The sequence below is a fragment of the Chaetodon auriga genome, chromosome 2 (genome assembly GCF_051107435.1).
Source record: "Chaetodon auriga isolate fChaAug3 chromosome 2, fChaAug3.hap1, whole genome shotgun sequence".
In the NCBI taxonomy this organism is placed as follows: Eukaryota; Metazoa; Chordata; class Actinopteri; order Chaetodontiformes; family Chaetodontidae; genus Chaetodon; species Chaetodon auriga.
In genome coordinates this window covers 11,120,619-11,140,636 of record NC_135075.1, presented here as the reverse complement: position 1 = coordinate 11,140,636, position 20,018 = coordinate 11,120,619, and the positions used below count along the sequence as shown (strand labels likewise).

Sequence of the window (20,018 nt, the reverse complement as noted above, 5' to 3'; positions counted from 1 at the left end):
CGTATAAAACACAAATGCTCTAAATATTTCAAAGTTGTGTCTTAAACTGACTTTATATGCTTATATGCATATGCTTCGTCATGCTCCATTTCCGCCTACCTTTTGCACCATGGAGTGTAAGTTTCCCATAAAAAAAAACAAAACACATTCTCAATTATATTTCATAGAAAAACTTTTAATAAAACTCCCTCAATTTCCTTTTATCATACATTATGTTGATCACAGACGATTACAGCATTGATGACATGTCATTCTTCAACATTAAAAAGGCACCGGAAAGAATGTAGAACAGATTAATGCATTTTTATGAGTTAAAGATTTTGCAAAACACTCTGCCTGATTCTGTCATTGCACGGCCAAAACTCACTCCCGGGTCACTGTTGATGTTCTGAGCAGATATTTGGGCGTTCTAGTGAGACCACAAAGGGCATCTTTAAGTTTTGTGGAACCTTACTTCAAAGTTCCAGTGTGTAGGATTTAGTGGCATCTAGTGGATATTTTGCAGATTGCCACCAACTGAGCACCCCTCGCCTCACCCTCCTACAAGGTGGCTGCTCCAAACGTGAAAGGTGCTCTCGAAAGCCAGTGTTAGGTTTGTCTGCTCAGGGCTACTGTACAAACATGGCAAACTCTGTGGAAGAGGACCCGCTCTCTGCGTAGATACAAAGAGGTCTAAGGTAACAATAACACAACAATTCTTATTTTCACTGATTATAAGGTAAGGGTTAGGGTAATAATGGGTTAGGTAATAATGAAAGCATAATTATTATATTCCATTTCTGCCAGCAGATCCCCCCAAATCCTACACACTGGACCTTGAAAGCGACAACAGACATTCATGATGTAATTAAAAGAAAAATTACCATGACCATGTGACTACAGTAGGTACTTGATGATTCTATTGCTTAGAGGTCCTGTATGGACGGTAATTTGTTATACTTTTTCTTAAAGTGCTTAAAGGTTTACTGTGATTGGAAAGAGAATGTAAGGCATTTTGTACAATTTCAACTAAATACACACAAGGTGCAATCCATTATTTATATTCATCATTTTCTGTACCTGTGTGTGTGATACCCTGCTGAAGGCCTAGTGTCATCAGTCCCTGTCAGTATATGATGAACACATTCAAACAATAAGACAGTCCATGGCTTTGCTCTAATGTACACTGGGGTGTCCCCCCTCCACTGAGCCTCTGTACAACAAAAGATAAAACATGTACTTGGCATGAACACATCGCAGTCTTGGCACTTAGCCTTGGCAACATATTTCTTTTAAATGATACATGAGCTCTCAATGGCCTCAGTATCTCAGTAAACATCCAAAATAAGGCACTCAAACTTCAAAATGGAGCAACCACAGCAAGGTGTTTGTCAGCAGCAGCAGCTGAGATGGTCTGGTTCTTACTGAACAGCAGGGGCACAGTGTCTCCTAAAGGGAAGGAAAGAGAGAAAAGTTTCCAAGTCACAGTCTACAGGAGGCCTTCATTTTAATTAATATATCAACATTTATCACGTCATTTGTTGAATGGGTTTCTCTGCAAGTACTCTACACTACCATGAGTGTATTCATTTTTAGCACGGGCGGCCCGAGTGGCACTCAAATCCGTGACCATTGGCGTAAAGGTAAGAGCTCAATATCGCCGCAAGCAGCACAGACAAGTGAAAGAGAGTGAGGCAAGGCGAACTGTATTCAGGTGCGATGAGGATGTTTTTACCCTCTACGCAATTCTGACCATGATATGAGAAAGTGAGAAAGCTTTGCAGAGACGTGGCCCACTTCCTGTTTTTGCATTTGCTGTCAGTTGAGTCAGCGTCTGCCTCAAGTAACATGAGTCTTCCTGACAGCATCGCCAGGAAGTTTAAACCCTTCACTTTCTATTATCATAAAACCTGTTAAGCTGTCTCATGACTCAAGCAAATTAGCCCTTTTAAATAATGCCTTCACTCCTAAGGTAATTCAGGGTATAAGCCAAATGTCAAAAATGTTCAAACTTTCACGCTCAGTGCCCCTCTATGGCTGATCCTGTTAAGTCCTGTAATGCTCTGCATGTCATGAACAATTCACTGGATGTGAAAGCTCTTATGTGCTTGTTATAATATTATGTAAAATTCTGTTGCTAAATAGGAAAGTCACCCAAAAGATGCTTTTTTGCACATATTCTATTAACTTTGTATAAGGAGCTAAAATATGTGCCTGTTACAAACTCAGACTGCTGGTAAAATGAGATACGTGGGAGTGGAACCTTTGCCTGATGTGTTGTACTGATTCTAAAACAGAAAAATAAACAAATACAGACTGGAGAAAGAAAACCTATGATAACAGGTGCTCTCTATTAATAATTAGCATAAGTCAATAAAGGGCTACGAAATAACTCTCCTTTTCTACAGCAAGAAAAACTCTGTATAGCAAGGAGTTTTTATTTGTATTTTATTATATAGATGAATGTTTTGTAGAAAATCTTTATCATTTTTTCAATTATCACCTCTTCCATGTCACTCACCTGTCACCGGCTAAGCCTCGCCATCGTACTGACTCAGTCGCTTCTTAGACTTCAGTTCTTTCAACCAAGCGGGAGACGAGACAGCACTGAATGACACAGAATCACAGTTCGGTGTCATATGTAAAAAAGCATCTCCAGTGTTCAATAATTGTCTCATCGTCTCTGGGATTTGTGTATTCTGTTTGCTGTCGTGCTCGTTTCTCACCCTCCGTCCGTGCCGCCTAAAGGTGGCAGCACACGTGCAGCCCCCGCAAGATGAGCGGCGGAGCGAGGAGAGCGGGACGGCTGCGAGGGAGATGGCGCCACCTCCTCCTTTTGACTGTCCTTCTCGTCTGCTCCCTTGTCTTCCTCTGCTTCCTCTCCTCCTCCTGGTCCTCCTCCACCTGTTTTCCTTTTTAGCTGCGCCTTGGGGAGCAAGTTCAGCACACTTAAGTCGATTCAAATGCCATCCATTCACACCAACTTATACAAACTGGAACTCTGAGAGCACTTACAAGTAAGGCTGCTGGGCTCAACCCAGGGAACACGGGGACTCTCTGAGAGGTGGGAGGAGGAGAACAGACTACCTTCGGTTTAGGCTGATCCTCCTCAGAGTCTGAGTCTCTTTGCTTGGAGGGTGCCTCCTTTTCATCTAAAAACAGAGTTAAACAGATCAGCATATCGTTTCCAGACCATGTTTCTCTTGTAACAGGTTTATTTGATGGAAACATGTACATTAAATAACATTATGGACGGAGTTCTGACCTATGGAGTCACAGGTCCTCCAGTCCAAGCTTCCCCTCTGATCCAAACCTGCACGGAACGAGCGTGACGGACGTGTTCGAATTCGCCTCTTGCCCAGATCTGCCTTTGATCTCTGAGCGCTGTTGTCGAGAAGAGGAGTGGAGCTCTGTGCACAGACACACACAAAACATTTCATCCAATGAGTGCACAGGTGTGCATTCAGACAGAAAAAAAGACATTTCCCAGGTACACATTCAAAGCAATGAACAAACATCACACATTGATGTATGAAACGAATGTTACAGATATTAACTGTCACCACTGACAGAGGCGGGAGGACAGAAAGAAAGAATGACTGACCTCAGGGAACGGAAACAGCTCTGCCACTGTGTGAGAATCTGTGGTGTCCACATATTCAGGAGTTTTGTCAGGGATGGACACCGGACTGAAATGAGAAGGAAAAAGTTATTGTTTGGATGCTTCAGTTCAGGTTCAGGAGTAATTTTAGTCCAGCTTCACAAAGTTTCACTTCTCTGGGCTTCTGTGTTGTGCTCTGTTAACCACAAGGGGGCACAGGGAGCTCAACTCTTGAAAATACACATTTGAGTGCGCTGCTGGTTATGCAGCCAAAGGATTGATGCTTTAAAAGCACAAACATGAACTATATGCTCTGCTGACACGCACTGAGACACCAGAGATAAAGTAGGCCTTCCAAACTGCACCTTCGGGCTACCTTCTGTAAGACTTGAATGTCAGATAGCTGTGGGGCTTCTTTTTGCAGGTGTGCCCAGTTTGAATAAAATCACCTCAATGTGAAGCCACACCTTCAGCACAGGACACAAAGAATGACACTTAAACCTGTTTCGTCCTGTCTGTCTCCATCAGACGTGAAGCCAAGTCAAGAAACAAAGGCTGACGTCAGTGTGCAGTTCAGTGTGTTGGGTTTTTTCTGTGTCACAGGCAGACCTCTGTCCTACCTGTCAATTTCAGGTGTTGGTTCACAGGCCTCATTCTGCAGGTCTATCAAAGCATCAGTGTCTTTGTCTTCACCGTCTGTGCAATAACTGTTAACCTGGGCCTGAGAGAGAGAAAGACAGACATTCAATTAAACTGGGAAATGAACAAGAAAACATGATGCAACAGAAGCAGAGAAAACTTAAAGGAAGCATTAGATATTGTGGGATAAATTCTGCCAAAACTCAATTTCATTTTCATGTTAAGCATGTGTGGATATCTACCAATACATCTCTACCTATCTCTCTGCTGGATCAACTGCTTCATCACAGCAAATCAATGTGACGTAAGTGTTCTTTTGATCTGTAAATCTGCACACTGGAACTTCACATTGTGGAGCCGAGGCAGGGAGAAAGTGGACCGTGTGCTGAGCCAAGATCACTAACGACAGAGGGAGAGCGGACTGAGGACCAGCCAAGCATGCATCTTTTAATGAGCAGGTCACAGAGGCTGGGCTGTCCTCAATAAACACCATAAGCATGTGTATGCACGCACACGCGCTGGCTTACACACCTATATGCCTACACACAGACAAACACGCTCATGCAGTCACGCCCACGTGCTGGAATGTATGGGTGCACACGCACGCACACACACACACACACACACACACACAGGTTCCAAACAAAAGCAGCTAGTGTGCGCTTCCTCACAAACATTCCTTTAAGCTCACTTCACATTTCATCGAGGGGCACATCCCAATGTTGCGTTGTCTCGTATTGTTACCTGGATACAACACAACACTCGAGTAAACACCCCTGGCCTCCGCAGGATTTCACACACATCTCATCTCCTCCATGAGTACATTTATTAGGACTCATGGAGCAGCTTCATTTGCACAATGCCTGTTATCTGGCAACATCGCAGCATGAATGAATAGGCCTTCTAGTGATTTTCCTACAGCCACAGACCGTGTTTAGAGAGAAACAAAGTCTGTTCTGACGGAGACACAGTCGACAGGTGGTAAAATTACAGTCTGAATCTACCCTACCTTTATTACACAAGGAGCCACTGCAGCTCACAACGTTTCTCATGCTCATGTTCACTCACATATTTTGTCATCACGTGACTCTGATACCTCCCTGTCATACTGTTCCAAGCTTCCAGTGAATTCAAAGAGAAACTAAATTCATTTTCTGTATATTTCCTCCTTGGCAGCAGTACAATAAGACAATGGGCAGGTGTATCTCAGGGTCATTTTCAGATTTGCGATGAAACGGGCCATCCTCTCGTCTCAAGTCTATGTTTCAGGAATGCAAAAGTACCCTGGAATGAAAACATTATGCCTTAAAGCAGTAAGAATAGATTTTTGATCACTTGGGGGCAGCAGAAGGAACTTTAAACACCACAATGACATATGTTCAATTATCACCACATAAAGCTGATAGCAAAGAGTTGCCTTTGTGCAACATCAGTATTCATTTGTACTGTCATTTTGTGTCTGATCACCCTACAAAGTCCATTATTTACTCTCCTTTTAGCTCTGTTTTGGCCTCCACCAACTCCTGAGGGAATTATTTGACATTTGACATTAATGCTCCACTCCCAGCTAGCTGCTAACACTTTTTGCCTTGCATTTGATGCTGGGCAGGTAGCGAACAGAGGCTTTATTGGATCAGTTTGGGTTAAAAAATATGTCTGCTGTGGCTGGAAACGCACTTGATGAAGGTGAGACTGAACCAAAATAGCAAAGTTTGGTCATAAAACCAAAAGAGTGAGCTGAAAGATGCTAAAATGGACCCTCTAAATTTGTCACTGTGAGTAGTAACCTTTACATTTCACATGGTCATTGTTGATATAAAAATATCTGTTAGTGCAGCTTTAATCTGCATGTACACAGAGATTCAGAGGTACATACATGCTATAATAATAACTAAACATTTACCACGATCAGTTCCACAACCTCTATAAGTGCAGACGTAAGCTATTAAAAACTTCCCCACAACAAACACCTCTAACCTACAGTAAACCTGTGCATGAGTGAGTGTGCCGGTGCAGTGTGCTCGGGAGGGCGGAGGATGTGCAAGTCAAAACAGAGTCGGCTTTATTATAGTTTACCCCCATCACATTTTTGTCACGGTCAATGGAATGTGTAAGAGAGCTTGTTTACGGCGCAGCGTAGAGGAAAACACCCTAAAGATGCCACAAGGACAAATAAGACTGTCAACAAAACATCACCTCTAACAAAGGAAAGTGATGGATCATCAAATTAACAGTGGAAATAGCCTGCAGGTTATATTTGCCTTCTGGGCCCATGCGTGTGCGCACACATAGAGACACGCACACACAAACACACACACTTTCACACTCACATGCAGGCAGCAGCCACAGTGAAGGCCTCAAGACTAACAAGGCATACTTCAGCATGCATATGTCTCAAAAATTGCCTCGTAATTACAGCTGGCACCCAGAGATACATTTGTTCTGTCTCCAAAGCAGATGATGATAAGATTCTCAGCAAGGGATTAAATAAAGAATATCTCATATATCTGCTATCGTGCTGTTTTTGGCAGCATATTTCCTGTAGAACAAACGGCAGCAGCAGATACAGAGGGCACAGACATAAACAGCCATACTTGGATAAGCCCTGTCCGTGTCACACTTTGTTACAGTCCTCTGTTTTATCTCTGACACACACCACAGAGTCAGAGGGAAAGAGTATGCATGCACACTGATAAAACACTACATTTAGACAACTTCATCAGATAACGGCGTCCTTCCTGAAACAGACAGCCAATTCCTGCTGCACTCCCTTTTTTACATTTGCATGGCTAACACATGGGCGTGGGAATATTAGACTATGCAATGAGTTATTTGGGCTACATGGAGCTTTGGTGCAAACTGTTAAGAGCAGCTAAACCCCTGAATCTAAGTTTGACGAACCCAGGCTCTAAAAGCTGCTCTGTTCATTTATCATTGTGCCTTTAAAGGCCATTCGTGTAAAATCTGATTGTCATTAAGCAATTCTTAAGCATTCACTGGCATCTACTGCATCACTACATCAGCTCTTACAGAGCAGCTTTCACTGGCTCTCCTCTGCAGAGTCTGCCGACTCCTGATGGAGAAGCGACGCAGGGACCTCCTGCTGCGTCTGGCGAAGCTACGAAGCGGTGACATGGCTCTCTGAAACCTTCCTCCTCCATCTCCACCCTCTCCTTCTTCCCCTTTATCTTCCTCTTCCTCCTCCTCCTGCTTCTCGTCCGCAGGGCCCCACACCAACTCCAGAGCCCCTTGCAAGGAGCGACGCACGTTGCCCACCCAGCCCGCCACCTGCAGCTGGGCGGCCGACAGTTTCCCTCCCAAGTACTGCATGGTTCACACAGCTGGTCGTCCAGACACCAGGGTCACCATGGGAACTGGGTCACCAGAGAAACTGAGATTGTGCTTTGTTAGAGATGAAGGGATTTCGAGGGCTGGGTCTGTGGTCTTGCTTTCAGGAGGTAACGAGAGCACAATTTATCTTTTGTAAGAAGGTTTCTGACGGCACACAAAATGAGATATAGTCCATCGTTCATTTGAGCGGGATCCATCCTCTCTCCATGTTTCTGTGGTTCAGGTCGCACAAACATCCGGGAATAGTCTATTATTTGCTGTCAAGAGGTAAATACTCTGAGCAGCCATGTGTTTGCACTGTGACAACAGTATTCCACTGCAGCATTCAGTGTGATGGATGTATCATCCTAAACAGCAGTGTCCCGAAGAAAGACTTTCCCATCATCACATTATCATCTTTTTAAAAGACACTGACCAGATCAAAAAATTCCCTTTTTCGCCTAAGCTTTGGAAGTACAAAAAAACAGCAAAGGAGCTTTTCGTCCTGAACGAAACAATTTGAGCGGTTACCTCTTTTCATGTGCCCCCTCTGTCTCCCTGCTGACTTGATCTGCCACAGTCAAGCCTGTTTGGCTGTGTACCTACGTCCCAGTTCACATCACAACTCCATTTTCCATTCAGGAGGGGAAAAAAAAGAAAAAGAAGCAGCGTGGGAAATATGCCCCACTCCAAACATCCAAAGCCAGGTACAGAGAGGTAGATCACCCCTTTATCTCCTCTAGACCTGAGTGATTTCAGAGAACGTCAAAACAAAGCGGAGGTCTGTGCTCGGATGTGGAAAATCCCGAGGGAAGGAAGGTGCGGCAGGCTGGGCCAAGGTGCTTTCTGTACCTCCCTCCGCTGCTCTCTTCCCATAGGTAAACGCAGGTAAGTGAATGAAGCAGGTCTTTGTGAAGGCAGACGGAAGAGCAGAAAAAAACAGGGAGACTTTTGGAAAGTTGAGAGAAAGTTTGAGCAACAGGGAGCGCCAGATGACTGACAGAACGGGCAGTGGACAACTTTCTTGTCCGTGCTTTAGCCCATCCTCTTTTGTGTGTGTGTGTGTGTGTGTGTGTGTGCATGTGTGTGTGTGTAGAGAGGGTGATGGGCTCTCTCAAAACGGGGTGGAGAGTTTGAGTAGAGAGACAAGACAAAGACGATCACCATGTATGGTCATTCTGACACGCTGCCCTGTTGACTCCAAATGAGGACACGATGACCACATAGCACCTCGGCTCTTCTCACTATAAGATCTGTCCATCCGTCTGTCTGTCTGTCTGTCTGCCTGTCTGTGACTCACTAGTCTGAATGTTGCTGCACCATTGGCTGCACAGCTTGTGTTTGCTCAGTAAACACTTTCCTCATTCTGCTCTGTCAAAATAAAAAGCTTTTCTCTGCCGTTCAAGCGTGTCTTTGCTCTGCAGGTTTTCTTGCAGCATAAAAAGGTTATTTCTTAAAATAGACTGTTTCGTGCTATACTAGTCATATTATAGCGGTGTAATGAAATAAACATGCTGGCGTCTGTGGTGCAAAATCAGGAAGTGTGATTTTTAAGAGCAGCAGCACCTCTCAGTGGTGAAAACAGGGCTGTGCTCACACAGTGACAAACAAAGCTTCAGTGCTAATGGCCTCACAGCAGCTAAGTCGCCATGTACAGTGCACCTTACAGTAGCTCACAGCTTTTTGTGGGTTGGTTTGTTTGCTGAAGCGTGCACGCCACACAGCAAACAGAACCACGATATCACAAAGACACACACACGCACTCCCAGTGTTCAGGGCTGCAGGGTTCAGTGTTTTCATTAACTCTGCAAAAATGTTGCATGTTCAAACAGGCGGCGGGCCGATCTGTCTTGACTGGCAGGCCCCGTCAGCTGTTCGCTCACGCTCATGTTCTCTAATAGCTCGCTCTCTGCTGCCTTCACCTTGAATTGTTTGCCTTCCTTGTCTCTTCAGGGTAAAGTGCGATCATGTTTCCCTGCCGTTATCTGATTTTTATTACTCATTCCTGTTGCGAGATGTTCATTTGGACATTTAATGGACTTGACCTTGCACTTTAAATTTTGTGTCAGCTTTTTATAAGGCAGTCTTCTTCACCGTCTGTTACTCTGCTACCTATAACAAGGCTAACGCTGCCAAGGTGACTAAAATTTCCCTGCAACATCAGCTGACTATGACACTCCCAGCTGATTATGACTGTTTCTTTCAGACAATGCAGAAGAGGTTTATTTGTGTTCCACCCAGAAGCTCACTCAGACGTGGTTTGTTGACTGCATGTGTATTATAACTCCAAGGAGAATCTGAATGTGAATCAACTGAAGCAAAAAACAAGCTTTCTGTTACACACAGCCTTATGTTATTTATGTATCTTATCACATGCACAAGAGCACTAGTGAAAAGTTAATACTTGTCAGATTAGGAAGATAAAAGTGGTCAAAGTCGCCAGCACTCAAAGGTTCTCCAGTGTCATCAGAAAAGAATCAGGAAGGTCAGTTTTTGCTGAGTGAAGTTATTTAAACTAGTTCAACATTTTGGGAAATATGCTGATTTGCTGTGAGAGCTAGCATAGCTTATCATAAAGAGAAGGAAACAGCCAGCTTGGCTCTGTCTAAATGAGATATAATGTACTGATTAGGAAGCATCAGAAGTGCTGGTTGGTGGATTTTGTTAGTTTTGTTACCGTGCCAGGCTAGCTGTTTCCTGTTTCCAGGCCTTGAATTTATCATACATACATGAGTGTGGTGTCGATTTTCTAAACTAAACTAAGACAGCGAGTAAGTACATTTCCCAAAATGTCAATCTATCTCTACAAAGCAGTTCATCACGTTGATGATACTCATATGGTGTATTCAGTGCTGCTTTAATTAGCCGGTGATCATTGCAGCTAACTTTTCGAGTGGTTTTGCTGCGCTTGTTGAACTGGCTTTGCAAAAGAAAAAAAACAAAAACTAGGACATAACAGGCTAACACCGGGCTATCTGCAAAGACTCACCCAAAGCTGCTGGAAATAACCCATCCAGGACGCCCATGTGAAATAATCCATGACTCATTCATACGTTCATAGCATGTCTTTTCCTTTCAAACTGGCGTTGAGTTTGAAATCAATGTGTCCTTTATGCAAAAATAAAAACAAAACGAAAGCAGAAGAAAGAAATGTGTGGGACACATGCACAGGAAGTCGTAACCTCACTTCCTGTTACTGTCATAACCACACGTGCATACATATACCAATGGTTTGACGTCGGTTGCCTGAAAGTTTCAGAAAATGCAACTAGAGAAGTCAACTTCTGAAGAAACTGCAGTGTGAATGCTGGATGATGAGAGTGACGTTAAGCTGCATCCTGGCTTTTACAGTTGAATAACAGCAATAAAGTATTAAAGACGTGGAATATTTTATGTTTTTTGAAAAGCAAACTCTACACTGAGCTTTAATTTCTATGGAGAAACAGCTGAAGGAGAGTGAGCAGTTGGAAAAGTAGGAAAGGGATGAAGGATGAAAAATATAATACTGTGTAAGACGGGAGCTAAACCGGATTGCTTCACTAATGGCTGGAGGCTAAACTGCATAGCTGGCTTAACTTTGTATGAAGGAGCAGCTGAAGGAGTATGAAGAGAAAGGGAAAGGGTCTAAATTCACGTCAATACAACTCAGCACGTAGGAGCGATACGGAGCATTGCAACTTTGAATGGAGTTTCTGGCTGAAAGTCTGAATGAGCGGACACTTGAGAAATACATGAAAAGTATGGTAATGTACAATTCCTTTGTGTGTGTGTGTGTGTGTGTGTGTGTGTGTGTGTACGTGTGTGTGTGTGTGTGTGTGTGTGTGTGTGTGTGTGCGTCCCAAACTTCACTAATTAGCTCATCTCCAACTGCAGCCAAAGTTTGCCATGGTGATGCCATGCTGTTTGACTCCTGGCTCAGAGAGCTCATTTCATAGATGTCTCCCTGAGGCGCACCTCTCCTTCTCCTACTCCTCGCTCAAACACCTGAATCTTATCCCCTAAGTTGAGATCCGGTCAGAGAGAGAAGACCCTGCTGAAGGGACTGCGTGACGTTTGTGCATGTAGCGTCAAAAATGTGTAGAAACATCGCCGTCTCTGCCTCCGACCTCAAACGTCTTTTTTCAGTTTGCATTGGAGCTTATGGGGCCGTTGTGTGGCACTCCTGCCACTCGGAGGCTCACGGTGCCAAATGTGTGAGTCAGTGTGATTCCACAGTTTCATGTGTAGAAGCAGCACACGTTTTCCTGTGTTTTGATGTAAAAATAATGTGAAATTGGTGGGTGTAAGCGGAAGTGTAAGTGAGGTCTTTCTCAAAGCTCCATCCACTCCAGTGATGATGTCACCCAGTGGAGCTGGGAACATTCCGCCCCACACACACTCATGTAAAGACCTGAGAGGGGCTGAAACTTAATGTTAAACTTTAACACTGCCATTGTGTGAAACGAAATGAACAAAACGAAAAAGCTGGACTAACGTGAGAAAGTCCAAATTGTTGCGAACGTTTGAAACTTTGAACTTTGAGTGTCAAGCTGAAAGAACGAATGAGAAGACGAGAGTTCGTTTGAGTGACGAAAACCTGGAATAATTCGGAAAAATATGAAAGGTAAGGATGAGGAGAGTGACTGGCTGAGCTGAATATTTTCATGTTTCATCTTACATTGAAAAATGTTGAAGGACTTAAGTGACAAAGAACAGGTCAGAAGAACATACGCTGCTTGTTTCCGGCATTCAAACCAACTGGGAGTAAAGTGACTGACCCACGCTCCAAACTAAATGAATGTGCAACACGGAGAAGAAATTCACAGTTTCATGTGTGTCCTTTTACCGTCAACACTTTCCTCCCTCAAACACTCTGTACTCTAAGACGTAAGCTCTCGCTGTCAGATGACACTGCTGACACATGGCATGTATATGCAGATATCAGGCCGTGCTTGTTTTACTACTCAATGTCACACCTACACACACACACACACACGCACACACAAACATGAGTTCTTAGGCTGTGACTGAACCAGGCTGAAGCAAGTATGGCGAGATGTTTTCCCTCATGCTCAGTGTGTTGGTGCAGGTGAGGTGTGTGTGCGGCTGCCAGGCTGATGTGATTCAGTGGGGAAATAACCACATTCGCATGTACACTCCTGCCTCTGTCCCTTCCTCGCCCTCTCTGACTAACTATTAACTCTTTCGCACAGAACTGTGCTGGTGCTGACAATAACAAATCCAGGTGCATTTACCTTCATCTCGTCTTCTTCTTCTGCGGCTTCACCTTCCTTCGTCTCTTCCTCTTCCTCCCTCTCCAGGCTGTCCTGGGCTAACGTGGGCTCGGAGCTGTCTGCTTCCTCCACCTGCTCAGGCACTTGTTTTTCCTGAGGGCTAACATCCAGGGGCACCAGCAACTCCACTTCCTCTTTATCCACAGGGTCAGGTGCCCAAATATGGATGACCGGAGAGGGTTCCACTTTAGCGTGTGAGCCCCATCTCTTTGTTTTGACCGAAAAATCGTCAAAGTCCACGTGCGGAGGCTGTCTGACGGAGAAGTCGTCAAAGTCCACCAAGCTCTCTGTGGGCTCTTTGGCAAAGGGGGAATATGGTGGTTGTGACTTCTGAGGCACATCTTCAGAGTCAAAGCTGATTAAATTTGGCTCGTCCACCATGCTCTCGCCTTCCCTGTTGGTCAACCCATCACTTCCTCTCTCTTCCTCCGGTCTGAGCTGCTCCTCCAGTTCTTGTGCTCGCTTTCTTTCCAATTCCTCTTGCATTTTCCTCTCCAGCTCCTCCACTCTTTCCTTCTCTATCTGTCTCTTCCTTTCCTCCTCCTCTCTCTGTTTCTCCTCTTCCACATGCCTCATTCTCTCCGTCTCCTCTTCTTTTTCTTGCTGCTCTTTCAGCCTCCTCTGCCTCTCTCCTTCCTCCGCCTCCTCTCTTAGTCTTTCTTTCTCCCTCTCCTCTTGTCTGAGTCTCTCCTCTTTCTCTCTTTTGCTCTCTTCCCCTTCTTCTTCTTCTCCTCCCGACCTTGCTGTCTTCTTCACCCACTCCTTTTCCCACTCCTCCTCTCTTTCTTTCTCTTTATTCATTTCCTCCTCTCGCAGTTTTCCCTCCAATCTGTGTTCCTCATGTTCGTGAACTGACCTCTCCTCCTCCTCTCTCAGCCTCTGTCTCTCTCTTTCCTCCCTCAGTCTCTCCTCTCTCCTCTCCTCCTCCTTCAACCTCTCTCTTTCCCTCTCCTCCTGATCATGTTTAAGTCTCTCCTCTTTCGCCCTCTCTCTTTCCTCTTCTCTCTGCCTCTGCCACATCAGTTCCATCTGTCGTTCTCTCTCCATCTCTTCTTCTCTCAGCCTTTCCCTTTCCCTCTCCTCTTCTTTCAACCTTTCTCTCTCCCACTCCTCCTTCCTCTCTCTCTCCATCTCTTCCTCTCGCAGCCTTTCCCTTTCCCTCTCCTCTTCTTTCAACCTTTCTCTCTCCCACTCCTCCTTCCTCTCTCTCTCCATCTCTTCTTCTCTCAGCCTTTCCCTTTCCCTCTCCTCTTCTTTCAGCCTTTCTCTCTCCCGCTCCTCCTTCCTCTCTCTCTCCATCTCTTCTTCTCTCAGCCTTTCCCTTTCCCTCTCCTCTTCTTTCAGCCTTTCTCTCTCCCGCTCCTCCTTCCTCTCTCTCTCCATCTCTTCTTCTCTCAGCCTTTCCCTTTCCCTCTCCTCTTCTTTCAGCCTTTCTCTCTCCCGCTCCTCCTTCCTCTCTCTCTCCATCTCTTCTTCTCTCAGCCTTTCCCTTTCCCTCTCCTCCTCTTTCAGCCTTTCTCTCTCCCGCTCCTCCTTCCTCTCTCTCTCCATCTCTTCTTCCTTCAGTCTCTCTCTTTCCCTTTCCTCCTCCTCTTTCCTCTGCCTTACTTTTTCCCTCTCCCTCTCTTCTTCTTCTTTTTGTTTCTGCTCCTCTTCTAGCTTAAGTCTCCACTCTTCATTCTCCTCTGCTCTCCGTTTTTTTTCAAACTCAAAATGTTTCAGGCGTTCTGCTTCTTGCTCTTGCACCTCTTCATCCTTCTTCTGAAACATTCCTATTCTTTTGTAGACAGGCACAGCGATGTCCTCCTCGGCTTCATCCTCAGAGGCATTTTTTTCTTCTTCTTCTCCTTCTCCTTCGCTGGATTCAGACTCTGAGCCCAGGATCACTGGAGGCCCTCCATCATCTTTCTCCACTACTCCGAAGCGAACAGAGCGGCGTTTGACATTGTCCCTCTTTACAGCGTGCTGAGCACTCTCGCTCGCCGAGTCTTCCTCGTCAGTGGCAGGGTGGCTTGGAGATGGGCTGCGATTGCGTAGCTGGACATCACCCTCTGATCTGATCTCCATTTGCTCTCCCGATACCTCTTTTGGCCGTTCTGGTGCTTTTTCTGCAGTAAGAGCATCTTTAGATGTTTCCACTGGGGTCTCTGTGGGCTGTTCAGCAGGGGAGTCCTTTGAATGAAGCTCCACCGCCTGACCGGACGATGTCCCGGGTGCAGGAGGTTCAACAGGTGGCGTTTTGGGTGTTTTCTCTGCTGCTGGAGGAGTCGCTGGCTCAGAGCTGTGGAAGACAGAACAGCAGTTCAACATGAAAATTGTTGATGATCCTGCTAGATTAGAAATCTGCCTCCCAGCACCTCTAAAGCTCAGTAAGTCAGGTGTTACATCTTTTTTGTTTGTTTAAACTACACAAAAAATGAAATGTGAAAATTTGTGGCTTGATGAGGAGTTGCATGCTGGATCTCTTTCTTGGCCTGAGGCTGTGAATCCTAGAGTCTTGTCATTTCAGTGAGGATGCCAGAAACCAGCAGAGACTCCAGTGTTTATTCTGAGTTTTAAAGGTTTTGGACAGGATGAGGCTAGCTGTTTCCCAATGTTTCCGGTCTTCATGCTAAGCTAATGCCTACTGTCTCTATACTATAAATACCACATAGAAGGTATCAATCCTCTTATCGAACTCTTGGCAGTAAAGAAAAAGAATGCATCAATGTGACCTGATGCGATCAAATGTGCTCAGATGTATTGATGTCAAATGTCGAACGATTCCTTCGAAGGGTTGGTTCACCCACATTCCCCCGCAAAAAACCACATTCTCTCACTTTCCTCTAGTTGTCTCTAACCATTCAGATTGTTTTGGTGTCACTTGCCAGGGTTTGAGAAATTCATCTGTAAGATTTCCAGCTCACTTCAACAGTGACATCATTGTTTTTGTATTTTCACCGCTGTGAGCCATGTAAACAAATTGCAGTCTGCTTTGCACTCTTATCTAAACTTTGCTATTTGAGGACATAAATTTTACCACACCCTTAGGAAGGTTCACACAAAGTGCAGTAAGAAGACACTCAAACGTTCCTGCCTCAACAGTTCTAAACTCGCATCTCTCCAATGACAGTCAACTGCCGTATGTGCCGTTAACCTTAAAAGCGTTGATTGATTGCTTTTGCTTGACTGCACTAGCGAGAGAAGGTACTTTCTCTTTTACTCATGTCTTAACAGGTTCCTGGACACAAACAGCACAGGTGAAACGAGGTTCACTCACCTCTTAGAGTGAGATCGGGGTACAGCCTGAGGCTTCCCCTCAGCCTTTGGATGCTTGGAGCTTGTTTCAGTGGTCCAGTTTTTGATTCTCGCCTTCACACCTCCTGTGCCGTTTAGGATTTCTGGGTCCTCTCTCCTTGTTTTGACCTCTGGCCTTGATGACGAGTCAAACAGGAGGCTGATCCTGCGTTTTATGCTGCTTCCTCCACCGTAATCCTCCTTCAGTCCGCCTTCATCGCTCGCTGTGTTCGACGGCTCCGATGTGGTCTGGATCTGCTCTGGATCTGAAGACTCCGGTTTCTTCGCATCGGCCTTGGTGCTGGGTGTAGAGACGGTGATAGTGGGCTGGGGGAGGAGAGGTGGGCCACCTGACTGAAACTTGGAGGTGAGCTCTGTGGGCAGCCGCTTCCTGACGCTGCCCCGCGGATATGCTGGATTGGCTGAGGAGGTAATGTCACTACCCGATTCTTCAAGCTTTTGGACCACAGAAGTCTGAGTTTCATCTTCCTCCTTTTTTCCATCTTGCTGTTCTGAGTTAGTATCCGTGGATGCTTTGTGGTTCGTTTGGACCACGTCATCTTTCTGGATCGGCCCGGACTTGGGCGTCTCTTTGGGTGGAGCGGTTTGTGGGGCTGGATCTGATTTTGCTACACTAGAATCAAGAGTATCTTCTCCATGTGGAACCGCTTTGCTTTCTTTGCTTGTTTTTGGTTGCTCTTTGGTGAGCTCGCTCACAGAGCCAGGTTTGGAATCAGAGGTGGCGGGTTGCTGAACAAGGGTGGGCAAAGCCGGTCTGACTCTGGGTGCGCTTGTGACCACAAATTTTTCGGCCTGCTGAGGCGCCGTCTTCGAGGCTGCGGCGAACGTCTTCGGGGCATGGATGGAGCGAATGCTGGTGTTCTTCTGCAGAGAGAAGGGCTTGGGAGCGAGCCGAGGTTTGGGGCACAGAGCCGGCTTGGGTTTTGAGATGTCACCAGTCTGGGAAGCCTCGATGGAGCTCTCCATAACTGAGTCGCTGAAAGAGGAGAGGAGGTGTTAACATACAGCACACTCCACATTCACACTGAAAAAACACTCTCACTCAAGACGCAGCCTGTTGGTTGTGTTGCTGCAATAAAGACCGGATCAGTCTGGTCGGTCAAGATTGTTGAAAGCACAGCTGCAAAGAGAAACTTATCACTCACACTAAACAAACAAAGACTCGAAACTAAGACAAGTCTTCCTGCTGGGATTCATTTCCTTAGTTTTCTCCCTCACTCTAGTTTTTGAATAATAAAAAATATGTTTCAGTTGCCAGTGTCTCCGTCATAGTCAAGGTCTGACCTGTCACTGTCATTCTGTCAGCCTGGGGGATGAGAGTGATGTTAAAAGTAACCTGTGGGCGCTCATCTGTCATGTAAGGATGTCCAACGCTTGACTTAAAGTCAGTGTAAATGAACAGAGAGCTGTCACTCTCAGGATGGGTAAACGAACTGTGGGTGTAGGCTGCAATCCCTGCATCTTCAAGTCATGACTGATCACAATTATGAAGGACAAACTATGTCTTTATCAACTAGAACATAGACTAAATGAAATAATGTGCCAATACTAGACTATTTAAGGATTGTATCTCCCAAAAATCTTTGCCATATCTAATGACAGGTTATTAACCCTCTGCTGTGGATCTCTGATAGCTTCATTATCACTTCAAAGTGCAGCCTGCAAGTAAACAGCTGTGTTCATGTGATTAGGCAACACTACTCTCTTCAACACAAGATGATGATCTATTATACCTGAAAAATGTAGGAAAGTCTCAGATAATACAAGGAGTACTACATGCAAATATTTGCAGACATGATGTGTGATATGACACTGTTACAGTGTGTGATTTTGACAGGGGCAGTGAAGCCAGCTGCCACACAGTCTTGACATTTTTAAACCACACTTAATATCAAAGACTAAAAGAGGAATGAAAACAGGCACGTAGGAGACATGTTGTGAGAGACTGAAGCAGGCCTGATGAGTCATCCACACAACAACAAGACGGTGTGCAGGGAAGAAACAATCACACCGGACCTCCAATTGATCCGAAAACCACTGAAAGGCAAACAAGCTCCCATGCAAGCATTGTCACATGAGCACAGTGAACGTTCACACCCCAAAAGACCAAATTGACACAGCGTGTGAACAAGATAACAGTACTGTTTCCAAATTTGTTACACCAAATACCACAGGCTTTGTACTATCCGGTTTGACCTGTAAGACTTCGACGTAAACCAGTCACTCCATGCCTCACAGTATAATACTGTGCTTTTCAATGTGTCAGCAAAATGCTCACTGTCACCCTCACGTTATCAGCCCACATCTGCTTTACATAAACTGTTCTGATTGCAGACAACAGGCGGTGTGTGTGCACTTAGGTATTTCTGCATGTGATGTGTTTTGCAATTATCTTCTTGCTGCATCGCTCAGACAACACAACACCTCTGGGTGTGCATGACATTGTGTAATGGGATCAGAGGGACTCCTAAAGCTGCGTTCACCACCCGGCGAGGTGACATGATGTGTCCTCTCCGTATCTGCCTCCCCTCACTCTTTGCCTAACAGTGAGATCCCTGAGAAACAAACAGTGTCAGGCAATGGACAGATTATTCCTATTGCCTATTTAGGACACATTCACGGACTGTAGGACCTAGTGAAGATCAGTCTGCAGCAGCGTTTTTTCTACCCTATCTGCGCTGATGTTACACTCAGTGCCTTTAGATGTGATGTCCATCCTATTTATCAGTTTACGAGTGATGCTGAGAGAAGCTAACCGCTTAGTTTGAGGCCAGTCCAGTCCTCAGAGAGCAAAACTTCGCAATGTAACGACCGACTTTAAACGTTACATCAGTACATATGTTTCAGTGCGGGCTGTTAATAAGTCACTTATAACCGCGTCAACAATGAACTCCCAGTCGTTGAACCAGCAGTGGATCCTCCGCAACTGTACAAAGGAAAGGGAGACGAACGAAGTTCACTTTACGTTTAATTCAAGTTGTTACTTGCGTAAGGACAGTCCACGTGCACGCGTGTGCTCACAATCAACATATAACGTTACGCAGAATATTTACGCGACAAAGGCCAGAATAAAGCTGGTGCACCTGCTCTTAACATCAGCTTTAAGAACTTTCCTTTACGCCTCATTAGCAGTATAAAGTTGTTGTTTTATTACCTTTTGTCTTCACGCAGTCATACAGGTGGTGTAGGAAGGAGGGAAGGAAGCGGGAAGAAGTTACAAAAGAAAATTGTTCCTCAGTTTTCCGCGATCGTCTCGGCTGCTGAGCTGTTGAGAGAGTGTTTTTTTTTTTTTTCCCAAGTCATTCACACTAACGAGACGTCAGACTGCTCATACACTCAGCAGACACTCCCTCTGCCCGCCTCAGGTCCAGCCACGCTGCCCCGAGGTCAAGTCATACACGGAAGACGCGTTTAGACAGGAAGCGCTTGTGTGTACTTCAAAATAAAAGAGTTTTTGAAAGTCACGTTTGAATTTGCAAAATTAAACAAGGCAGTGTGTACCACAGAGTCAGTACTGCCTTACAAATGGAGTCCTCAGATCTAATTCAGTTTGGGCAGTACAGGGGTTTGTATTAAGGTCTTAACTGGACTGATAATTCAACTAAAGACTTAATTCTTGCAGCAGAGGCGGCAACAGCGAGGGGTCGTGGGGCACCAGTGTTCAGAAAGACATTATGCATTTATGGTGAAATACTTCCTGCATCAGGTTTTCTCCATTTTACCTGGAGGGCACGTAATCAGGTTTTCTTGAACATTGGGCCACTGTAGAGAGGACTATCGTGTTTTATCATGTTTTTATACTATAGGGGCAACCAAGACGGTACTATCATTGTATTTTATTTATGTATTTATCTGTTTATTTTTTGTCAAACATGGAGCCACAGACGTGGAGATAAATT

The 20,018-nt window shown here is 45.1% G+C and overlaps 1 protein-coding gene across 1 annotated transcript; it reads right to left on the bottom strand.

The window, feature by feature from the left end:
* Positions 1 to 190: 190 nt before the first annotated feature.
* On the bottom strand, positions 191 to 19,402 carry tnks1bp1 (tankyrase 1 binding protein 1). The gene is made up of 10 exons (XM_076754011.1): positions 19,274 to 19,402; positions 16,082 to 17,095; positions 12,784 to 15,103; positions 4,201 to 4,301; positions 3,584 to 3,668; positions 3,245 to 3,389; positions 2,995 to 3,131; positions 2,706 to 2,905; positions 2,501 to 2,586; positions 191 to 1,428 (listed from the first exon to the last, which is right to left on the bottom strand). Exons 2-9 carry the CDS (start codon positions 17,083 to 17,085, stop codon positions 2,511 to 2,513), a joined length of 4,068 nt encoding a protein of 1,355 aa, XP_076610126.1. The 5' UTR covers positions 17,086 to 17,095; positions 19,274 to 19,402; the 3' UTR covers positions 191 to 1,428; positions 2,501 to 2,510.
* Positions 19,403 to 20,018: the final 616 nt, after the last annotated feature.

Bases quoted from the DNA above. Each gene is read 5' to 3' on its own strand.
- tnks1bp1 (XM_076754011.1), bottom strand. From the start codon at position 17,085: ATGGAGAGCTCCATCGAGGCTTCCCAGACTGGTGACATCTCAAAACCC. The intron at 15,104-16,081 runs GTGAGTGAACCT...TGTCTTCCACAG, and splicing joins CCCCGATCTCACTCTAAGAG to CTCTGAGCCAGCGACTCCTC. The intron at 3,390-3,583 runs GTCAGTCATTCT...GTCTGTGCACAG, and splicing joins AGCTGTTTCCGTTCCCTGAG to AGCTCCACTCCTCTTCTCGA.